The sequence below is a fragment of the Aulostomus chinensis genome, chromosome 4 (genome assembly GCF_037954235.1).
Source record: "Aulostomus chinensis isolate RoL2024-O1b breed Wild chromosome 4, RoL_Achi_v1.0, whole genome shotgun sequence".
Taxonomy (NCBI): Eukaryota; Metazoa; Chordata; class Actinopteri; order Syngnathiformes; family Aulostomidae; genus Aulostomus; species Aulostomus chinensis.
In genome coordinates, this window is record NC_141323.1 from 6,170,001 (window position 1) to 6,181,305 (window position 11,305).

Below are 11,305 nucleotides of genomic sequence, written 5' to 3' on the forward strand. Positions count from 1 at the left end.
TTGGTACTTTGCTCCTGATGAAATTAACGTGGCAAAAAATCGACCAATCAGAATTTTGGTCGAGCCAGAACGTATCGACTCGAAAATCGACCAGTCGACTGGGAGATTACAGTCCTCATATATATACATCTATGTATATATACACATGTATATTCAAATATATATATGTACATATAAACATATGTAGATATATATTAACATAGATATATATGTATATATAAGTATGTGTGTAAACATATATATGTATGTATACATGTGTATATATTTATATGTGTTATCATTGTGTACCTATATACATATATGTATATATATATCCATACGCATGTGTATATATGTATATATACACGTATATACAGATACGTGTATACATACATGTATATATACACATATGTATATATACATGTACGTGTATATATACATATAAACACATACATGTATAAATGTGTATATTTACACGTATACATGTATCTTTATATACGTGTATATATACATATAAATACATATATACTTGTATATATGTATTTATATGTGTATATATGTATATATACACACATATACGTATGTTTATTTACGTATACAAGTATGTGTATATATGTATATATATATATATATATATTCATATGTATGTATATGAGTATATATGTATATGCACATATATACATAGGTATATATGATCAACACACTTTTTGGAAAATTATGTTAAATTCTGTCCTTACTTTGAACATTTGAAGAAACCACTAAAAAACCAAGATGGTGTCCAGCGCTGATGGAAAACCAGCCACTTGTGTGTAAGTAGGTCGGGTTGCCGCGCTCGTGACCGTGATCAGTAACAGACGCACGTCATTTCCAGCCTCCCTCCTCGCCAAACCTTTCACCACACTTCAGCGGACGCAAGTCTTGTAACTGAACTTGTGATATTCTAATTACTTTTACCTTCCAATAAATTTGCTTTTTAATTTGTTGTTTGGTTGTGGGAAGTCCAACTGCATCAGTTGTGTATTGCACACGCTGAGTACGTTCTTCTGTTGTCTTGGTAACCCTTTAAGAGTCTAATTTCACCCACACACTCGTTCCACATCAGACACGCTACGCCATCCAGATCCAACCTCCTCAATCCAACCACATGCTGGCAGGAGCACAAACAGAGCTGATAAACAACCCACCAGAGACAATGACTTCAGCGCTGATGTCATAGCTGCTGTGGCCCAGTTCTGGTTTGGGGATGTTGAAGACAGAGACATGGTACCTCTGGCCCGGGTCCAACACCAGCATGTCTGCTGAGAACGACCACTGAAACCACAGAAGAGTAAAGTACCTGAGAATGAATTCAGTTTTCAGTTCCCTTCTGATCCTGATCTGACTTTCATAGATAAAGACAACAGTTCTTGGAATATAATAGTACACATGTGTAGTACACGTGTACTATTTTGAAATGTTGGAGAGTAAAAACTCTGTTAAGTGAGTCAATAAGAAGACAATAAAACATCCATCTATTTGGAAATAGAAACAATGTGACATGTACCTATGAAATGCAGTAGTACTGGAGTGATGTTTGGGGGTCTAAAGAACTACATGGATGCGAATGACGACCCACCTTCTCCCCATCCGGCGTTCTCATCGGGAGCTGGTCCCTGAACGAGTATCGAACGCACAGGTTCTGATTGGTGGGGATCACCAGGACATGGAGCTCCGTGGCTGTCATGTACCCGATGCTGCCTGAGGACAAGAAGATTTCATTCGTGTTTTCTTTCCTGGCAGAGTTTCGAACTTGCAACCTCTCTATCGTCAATAGTTCAGTGTTCAGGTGTGTGAATGCAGTGATGTCACCGACCACAAGCAGCGGCTGGGGACCTTCTTCCAGGTGATCTGCCACTGACAGCGCAGGTATAAATGTTACGGTTCGCTCTGGTTTTCTTCTGGTTTGTAACTTGTCTAACCCTAACGGAGCTGCACCGGTTCTCCTCGCTGGAATATCTGGAGCCAAGCCAGCGAGGCCTCACGAGCAGCGATCGATCTGCCCGCCGCACGGTGGATGCACCTCAGCCGCTTTCTGTCCTTGGTAACTGTTGTCATAAAGGTTGAGTCTGGTGCGGCGTTTTACAGAAGCAAATCTGTGCTGTGACGTGTTACTGGTCATCCCCTCCTGTGTGTCTGATTCAGATTTTAGTTTGTATCATTGCGGTACTTCAAAAAGATCCCGGCAACGTGCCGTCACGCAGGTTTGAGTCTGGTTCTGAGTGAAAAAACCCTCTCAGTAGCTTTAAGTTCAAGCCAGGAACTTCAGTGACGTCTGAGAGTCCTCACACAATCCCTCCATCACCATACTGGCCATCTTTGAAGATTCCCATCCCTCGGTTCTCTGTGCAGGCAGGAGCCTTCATCCTGACCGGAGTAACAACGATGTCCTGTGAATGCACCGCCTCAGGCTCGCCGTGCACTGACTGGACGCTCCTGCCACCGGGACCCAGGTTCCTGCCACTGGAACCTGGGATCCTGCCACCCGAACCCAGGTTCCTGCCACCGGGACCCGGGTTCCTGCCACCGGGACCCGGGATCCTGCCACCGGGACTCGTCACGTGTCTCATCACTGCAGATTTCCTTCTTTAACATCAAACTCTTCATAGATGTTTCTTCTCTGGATTTGTCAAACTAGAGTCAACCAGCAGCGGATCGATGCTCCGTTACTACGTCACTGGTGTGTTCACTATGTGTGGGTGATGCTGCGACCATGATGGCGACGATGATGACGCACTGGCTTACCATCGTCCCTGATCTTCCAGGTAGCCAGCAGGACAGGCTGCAGGTGTCCTGCCACATCCTGTTGGGTGCTCACAGACACCTCCAAATCCTCGGGACTGCTGGGAGTGTAGTTGTGCACTTTCTGCCATTCCTTGTCCATGCAGTTACCTGCGCGCACACACACACACACACACACACACACACACACACACACACACACAAAGCTGTGATGCGGCCCTGCAGAGGAGAGGAGCAGGAGAAGCACAGGGCCTCTACTCACTTGTAGTGACGACGCAGCTCAAACCCTACAGCAGACAAAAACAGACACAGTTAGAAATGTGATTCTGACGTGATGTCATCAGAGAGGCGGACCTCCTCCATCACCACCGGAGTTCCGGTGAGGCCGGTTGCCAGAGGAAAGTCTAAAAAGACAACCACCTCCATCTTTTTGTCTCCTGCCTTAATTTCACGCTGATAATAAAAGGGGAGTGGCGTCCTGTGCGTACGGCGGCGGCTTCACGTCTGAATAGTCAATCAGGTTCCACAGCTCGCACACGGTGCTTCCTCCTGCCAATCAGGTCATTGCTCCACGCTACTTTTTGACACAGTTACAAGACCAGGAAGTGAAACCGTAACGCCAACCTGCAGGATTCCGAGCCAAAGAGCAAGCATCCTGGGAGACGTCTGTGTTTCTAATCTCCTTCTTGTGCCGGTTCTCAGTGTTGGAGAGGAGTCACGGAGCCGTGTGAGGTCACGTGACTCGCCATTATTTCAGACTTGATTCTGATCAATGATTAACGGGTACCATCTTATACTGCTGTCCTAGTAGTACTCTGAAGAGCTCAGTACTGTAAACATTGATACGGCAGTTGTGGTTTGATTCCCAGTATTAGAATCTTTAGTAGTTTCAACACTTCAGTTTGACACGCGTTCTTTCTGGAGCAAAAACTACGTTGTGATTTGAATAAAAATGTGACGAACAGCTCGACTATCTCAGTGTGACTACCTGTAACACACTCACACACACACACACACACACACACACACACACACACACACACACAGAAACCGCTCTTGAACTACTTGAACCTTCAGACCTGGGAGAGCTGGGCTGCGATGCGGTCCCAGGACGTGGCAGGTCACCCTGTCAGGGTTCACCTCTTCCTCTCATCACAGCAGATTAATCTGTCTAAAGGTAGAACTCAGCCTCAGTACCGCGTGAGGGTCCGTCTCCTCAGTTAGATGGCGACTGGAAGTATCGCCTCACAGAGCTTGGAAGTATTTATACAACCTGCAACTACATGGAAGTTACCTGAGAGTAACTCTCTTAGAAACTAAAACTACGCTCAAGCTGCAGATGAAGTATCAGTAAAAACTGCAATCCTGAGAGAGAGAGAGAGAGAGAGAGAGAGAGACAGAGAGAGACAGAGAGAGAGAGAGAGAGAGAGAGAGAGTGTCCAGGCACAGCAGGGCCGCGGATTCGAGCTCACCTGTCGGGAGCAGTTGAGAGGAGGCCGAGTTCGGATCCTCAGCGCGGACGACAGTGACAACAGCGTCAACACGACAATTACTCGGCGGGGACTCATCATCAGGGTGAACGCAGGTACACGCAGTACACGCAGGTACACGCAGTACACGCAGGTACACGCTGGTACACGCAGGCGAGCCGCAGCTCAACACTTCTCCTAAGCCACTTCACGTTTCAAGCTTGTGCGTCTGAGAGGAAGCCCACACGCCATGACAGCGAAGATCACCTAACGAATTAAAAACTTCCTGCTCGATGACACTCACCTGCTTACTGTAAATGACCTCATGCTGCCTTCAGGCACCCTGGGAATGTAGGCCATCCACGACACGACAGGGGAAGGATTTTACGACTACACAGAGGTGGTAAAAGTACACGAGGAGTACTATTCTCTGCGAGATGAAGTACTGATTCAACAGCAAAGGTAATGAAGTACAAGCTCTTAAATGTACTGTGAAAAGTACTGAGTCTCTTTAGTCCTTTGAAAAACATCAAACAGTCAAATTCAATATTACAAAATAATATTACTGAGTAAAAGAAGTTCTTTGATAGAAGACAGTAAAATATATCAGCTAGAAACACAAACACAGAGGTGGGGAAGTAACGAAATATTTGTACTTGAGAACTTCAGTACAACACAAGTATCTTTACTGTACCTGAATATTTTCAGTTAAGGGTACATTCACACCACTACATTTTAAAGTAAATGTACTTTTACTCCACTGTATCGATCTGAACTTGTTGCCTCATTGTGTACTTCCTAATTTGAAGCCTGAAAACTTGTCAGCGGAATTTTTTTTGAGTGTTTCAAAGTTCTGAAATACACAGACATCATGTCGAAAGTGTTACTTTTACTTTGATACTTAAACAAACGCAATATTAAATACTTCTTTACTGTTACAGGAGTAGAATGTTGACAGGAGAGAGCGAAGCCACACGCCGAGGGAGCAGAGATCAAAGCGAGCCCTCCTCTTTGATCTCCTACTGGAATGAGCGTCAGACGTTCGGCTTCCGTCTGGCCTCAAACACTCATTCACCTTCAAGACGGGACACCGAAGTCACCTGACGAACGCAGCTCTCATTATCCTTCCTATAAGTAACTCACATGTGAATTATACTAGGCAGATGTGTGTTATTGTAAGGTGTGTGTGTGTGTGTGTTATTGTAAGGTGTGTGTGTGTGTGTTATTGTAAGGTGTGTGTGTGTGTTATTGTAAGGTGTGTGTGTGTGTGTGTGTGTGTGTGTGTGTGTGTGTGTGTGTTTATTAGAATCCCATTTACAACTATCAAACGGTCTTTTCAGGATTGGTGTGTGTGCAGTGAATCACACGTGCCACTGCTCAGAGGCCTACTTTTAAGCCACACGCGTGATCACGTGGGATCTGTGTGCTCTGGTTGTCATAGCAGCTAAAAGCTGCAGTGAGAGGCCGGTTTTCTTGATGACACTGAATGCAGCATCAGTGTCAGGTCTTTGTGTGTTCACAGTACTGGAGAGCAGTAGAGACATGTCCGCCTCATGGTAGTAGTACTACCTGGTGTGTTAGTAGTCCTGCAGGGAAGCAGAGAGAACGTCTCGTGTCTTCACCAGCAGATGGCGCAGTAACTGCAGTACTCTCAGGGCTCACGCCCTGGCTGGTACACTTCATGGCCATCAGAGTATTTCACTCTGAGTGCAGGAGGTTTATCACCATGACAACCTCACAAGTCCCAGCTCACCTGTTAATGCTGTGACAGCCTGTAACTTTCATTGAGAGGGAAAGAGAAACAAAATTGTTGAGTGAAAATAGTGATGATTGTTGAACCACAACAGGTCAGTGAGTGCGAGTCAGAGCCACGCAACAGCAGCGCGATTGTGAGGAGAGTGACGGGAGCGTTTGTGCGACTGAAAGTATCTCCATTCTGCCACAGCTCAGAGTAACAGTGAACGTGCTCCTCTAGCAGGTTTACCAGAGGGCGCCATGAAGCTGAGGAGCTCAACACGCAGCACCACACGTGTTGTCAGGCCCTCGGGTTCTCATAGGCAACGTTTTGCGGGAGGGCGGCGACACCTGAAACAGTTTACTTGCCTGTCAGCAGACGAATGCATCGCTGCGTCTCCAGGCCAGTCCTCACCCCGACATGGATGCACTCACTGCAACTGTGGGACAAAAGAGACGATTCTTGGATTTTACACAACAGACAACACAACCATCTTCACAGCGACGACCATCGAACCAGGAGTTAACAGCCTCTCTGACAGAGTTTGGTTCAAGTGTCTGAGGTGCTGGCAGCTCTGTAACCGTGACCTCTGACATGTTAGCGTGATCCGGTAGATCTCCCAGAAACAAAAGATCAGGAAAACACGGAAAGAGATTTGAGATCTGAGTAGATGTTTTGTCTCAGGAAGGTTCCGAATCACGAGATGGAACTCGTGTCCCACTACAACCTGTAAAACTGTAACATCAAACACAAAAGTCTCTCCACCTGCAGATGCCTCACTGGCAATAATCATAATTATACCACACATACACACATTCTGCTTTGCTACATTGTTCTGCTCATACTTGTGTGCGTTCCCTGACCTCTTCAGTATCATGTTCCCAAGCCTCTGATTAGTCGCTATGATACCTGTTAGAAGAAATGACATCACGATGGAAATAGGACACGAACGCCACGACACGGAGCCTTCGTCTCTTGTCCTGACAGAACTCTTCTGTCAGCTTCTCTAACCAACCATCACTTAATGAAAGGAAGACAAATCCCTCAAATCCCATCCTGTATTCTCCATCACCTGGACGTGACAGTTGCATCAGCCACACCTGAATGGAAGCCCCGCCCCCAGCCTGCAGAGGCAGCACTGTAGCGTGGCCGCTGTGGTCACGAACCAGTCCAGCAGACAGCCGGGCGGCGGCTGCCCGGGTTGCTGAGCGCTCACGGCTGATAGACGGCCAGGATAGGGGCTGGCTGCCTCCCCAGAGTCCAGGTGTGTGTGCTGATGTCTCACCTGTACAGGTGGAGATTAGAGATGGAGCTTCTTTTCAGCAGGTGACACCACGGTGTGAAACTGGATGTGGGAGCTGCCTACTCTGGACTAAACCACATCTGTCCAGATGTGATCAAAAGTACTGGCAAAACGGCTGTGTGTGTATTCTGGTTACTAAACTTTAGATTTGCTTACACAGTTCCATAGATAAAAACTATAAACCTTTCATGTACAGTAGTATTACAATATTTAACTGCATATATAAAAGAGCGCTGAAGCCTTCAAAGGGTGGCTGTCAGAAAAAGGATGAATCGTGTTCCCAGGAATTGAATTGTTATGAAAATACCAGCTGCTTCCCTCCGGGAGAGGAGCGCCGGTCCTCGTAAGTCAGGGTTGCTGAACGTTTTGGTTCCCACAGCTAAAGTTCAGAGACTGATTTGAGGTCTGTGGTTCGAACTGAAGGGATTTTATTTTATGGTATTAAATGGTTATGTTTGAATTTCACAGCTTTAAAAATGGTAGCTCAACAAAACTACAGATGTTGTCACGGATGTTAAACATCATCACACCAAAACCAGGACACGTGTCAAATGGGTTCTGATGGGGTTTCAGGCGAGCGTCCGTGGCGTCCATTGTTCACGTTGGCTTCTTACTCTCACTGGTGCATCAAAATTCAATCTGAAAAGCCCACTGGAACCCATGGAGATGCAAACTTCCTGGTAGGTCTACAAAACTATGACATCCCTGTGGCACTCTATACACACACACACACACACACACACACACACACACACACACACACACACACACACACACACACACACACACACACTACTTCCTGGACTACAGGGTGTCTGGTCCCCAGGTGAGTCTGCCTGCCATCCATCCCAGTTGACCCACATCTGCGGTGCGGCCCAGCTGACAGTCCTCCCGGGGGCTAATGGAGAGCAATGAGCTGCTCCAACACTGCCATCCAAAAACCCTCAATGAAGATGAACACTTGGCAGCTAAAGGAGCTGAAACCTTTTGTGCTAAGATGAAATGATGCAGCAGAACATAACGTCCTCCAAGCAACACACCAGTGCATGATGTGGAGCCGGGCCTCTAGATTGTAAAGAGCAGAAATTTTCGGAAATGTTTCATAATAACTGAATTTTACACGAGAAATTTGCAGATAGCATGCAATGAAACAGAGTCTAACTACAGTACCCACAATCCCTCTGCGTTCTACCCAGTTCCACACAGCTGTTCCCCGTAGAGTCCTGCAGGGACGATGCATGTTTGTTGGCCGCCCCGTAACTCAGTGGAATTGCAAAGTTGGATTTTCTCCACTGAGAGCCATAGAGGCTGGCTAACCGCTAATTAGCTTAGCACAATGAACTGTCATGAATGGGAGAAGTTAGCATCCTGACCCTGAGAGAAACTACAGGTTCTGGAAGCTGAATGAGATGAATGAGCAAGACAAAGGTTTGCTAGCATGCCCGTGTGCTGCCATTCATTGTGCTAAGCTAACTAGCGAAAGCTACCGTATTCCCAAAAAGCTGATGTGCTCCTGTAACTTGCACGAGTCTAACAGAGCACTGGACAGAGTCTTGACTGTATGTAGCAGTCATTTCTAAACAGTTCAGCTAAACGACGCACCTCCAGGTCAGTGCGGGCCAATATGATGTCTAAACTTTAGCCTTGTACTTGTAATGACTGATTTCACCCGCCGTGATCTCGTGAAACAAAGAGCTAGCAGCTTGTTTGCAGCTGTAGGTCAAGATCTGGTGTAAAACTTCCATTTAGGTGAACATTTAGGAACATCCAACATTTCCTGAGGCGGGTGGTGCCGTTGCTCTCCCTCCAGACACCGACCCTGACGCTAAACCGTCATTTACAGGACTTATTTCTGTCATTTGTTCCTCCATTACATAACCACAGTATCTTTCACAAACTGGCTTTATGCCTCCTACGGCTCACTGATGAAAATAGCCTCACCTACGCTGTTACTGCCAAATCACCGACCGCCAGCAGCAGCTGGTGGTTGCCAGCGTTTGTCTCTGCGATGGTTCTGGATGTGCGAAGGTGGTGAGGGGAGAAAGGTCACGCCAAAGACCTGCACGAGTAAAAATAACCTCATATCTCTCTGTTGTTTACCACTCAGTTGCACGGGGAGGTTCTCAGATGTCGCCAGTAATGTTGTATTATAATCAGGGAGCTGATAAAGGGCAGTGAAAGGCTCAACTGGGTTTCCCTCCTTAAATGGTGCTGCAGAGCAGACGCCGCTAACGCTGAGCAGAGCCCGCCAACCACCTGCCAGAGCGTTCAAATCAGGTTTCGCTCCGAAACTCAGTTTCTCTCATGCCAGGAAGCAGCTTATCTGCATCGCACGACAAGATACATTGTCAACAGTACACATGACAGCAGTGATGTCATCATTCATTCTCAATCCGCGTCTCCGGCTCAGCAGCTCCTTTTAACTCCAGCAGAGAGGCGGTTGTGAAATGTCGTGTGGGCGATGACTGGATATCGTCTTAATCCTCTCGGCTATTATTTCACGGCTCTCTTTCAGGCACCGCGCAGTGAGAAGATGATCTTAGGGCTGAATTTGATTTATCAGCTGTGGGTCTTTCAGACCTCGGAGTTGTGCTTTAATCATCCGGTTCAATGTGCGTCAGTCTTGCTGTTCTCAGCTCCGTCTCTGAGGAACTCACTGACACTTCCTGATGCGGCCGCTGCAACTGTGGCCTCACGTACTGGTCCATACATGCAGGCTGGGAACTTTAGGAGAAACAAATTTTACTTTACGAGTACAAATAGGAACACAAGAGGCTCGATGAATGCTACAAAAATACTGGTGACAATAAAAATGCTTGCTTGGTTTCTCCAGTGAGTTAAAATGACAGAATTCTTCTTGAATTATAGTTTAGGATGATTTGTGTGTGTTTCGGTAGTATCTATAACTTCTGTTGCTATTTCAAGTATTTCCAAGATATTACAGAGGAATTTGGCTTCCGTTCCATGGAGGCTTTTCCAGCATCAGCCATGATATCGCAGACAAAGTTCAGTCAAAACAAATGTTTCCACGTCGGCGATGCAGACGTGCTGTCCAACCTGACCTCTCGTGACCTCTCAACTCTGTCGTGTGATTACTTTTGCATTATTTTTTATCTCTTTTTTGCAATAAATGACAGCAAAATCGTCCGTTACCCAACAACAGACTCCTACTTGTGTTTGAGAACTTTTGTGTGAACAAGACTCAGAATAAACAGTGACAACTGCGAACGGTTCCTGAATGAGCCTGCAGGCTACCGTAGGTTTCCTTGAAGCGAGCAGCTGCAATCTCCAGCCAAGCCACTAGATGTCAGTCACACACAACTGTAGAAGCCTTTAAAGCTAATAGTCAAACCACAAGTTGACACGCTGAGATTCGAGAGAAGAATACGTGACCAGAGCTCGAGGTTTTCTTACTTCCTCTTTGGAATGACAGAAATGTAAGAAATGCCGATGACTCTGTGTCAGGAATTTACCATCGCCTGCACTGTGACCAGTAAAGCCTCCACGGCGCACCAGCCGAGGCCGAAGAAATCCTTCAGGAAATCCTCACACCTTCCCTGAATGAGCCTGGCAGCTCAACTGTTCTGCTCAGCCAGTGTTTACATCGGACGGACACACGCAGCGAGTTATATAAGACCGCCATGTTTAGAGGAGCCGCACGTGCTTCATCCACACACAGCATCCCAACCTGAGCCCACCACATCTCCTCCACGCCACACACACGTGCTCGGAGCACCTGTAGGAGCACCACCTCCATTTCCTGCTTTCACGTTTGCCTTTATATGTCCCAGCTTTTGGCTTCCAGCTGCTCTCTCCTCTGCTCTTCCATAAATGCTTCATCAGCGGCAGCTTAAACCAAACCTCACGCTGCTGTTGAAGCCAAAGGAGAGGGAACTGTGAGGCTGGACAGGCAACGAGAGCAGTGCTGCTGCTGCAACAACAACCATGGTGTTTGGTTGCCTTTAATCACTAAAGTCAGCTGCGCTGGTCTCTCTGGGTCCAAGCGTCTGGCCTGGGACCAGAGGAGGATGAGAACGCCGC

The 11,305-nt window shown here is 46.7% G+C and overlaps 1 protein-coding gene across 1 annotated transcript in view; it reads right to left on the minus strand.

Annotated features, from left to right (window-relative positions):
- The window catches only part of il17ra1a (interleukin 17 receptor A1a), a 13,988-nt gene extending 9,455 nt beyond the window's left edge, over positions 1-4,533 (minus strand). The window contains exons 1-5 of the mRNA XM_086201274.1: positions 4,230-4,533; positions 3,020-3,044; positions 2,761-2,907; positions 1,595-1,716; positions 1,164-1,290 (exon numbers count right to left, since the gene is read on the minus strand). Coding sequence (XP_086057400.1) covers positions 1,164-1,290; positions 1,595-1,716; positions 2,761-2,907; positions 3,020-3,044; positions 4,230-4,328 — 520 coding nt within the window. The 5' untranslated portion in view covers positions 4,329-4,533. The remainder of the gene's footprint in view (positions 1-1,163; positions 1,291-1,594; positions 1,717-2,760; positions 2,908-3,019; positions 3,045-4,229) is intronic.
- Positions 4,534-11,305: the final 6,772 nt, after the last annotated feature.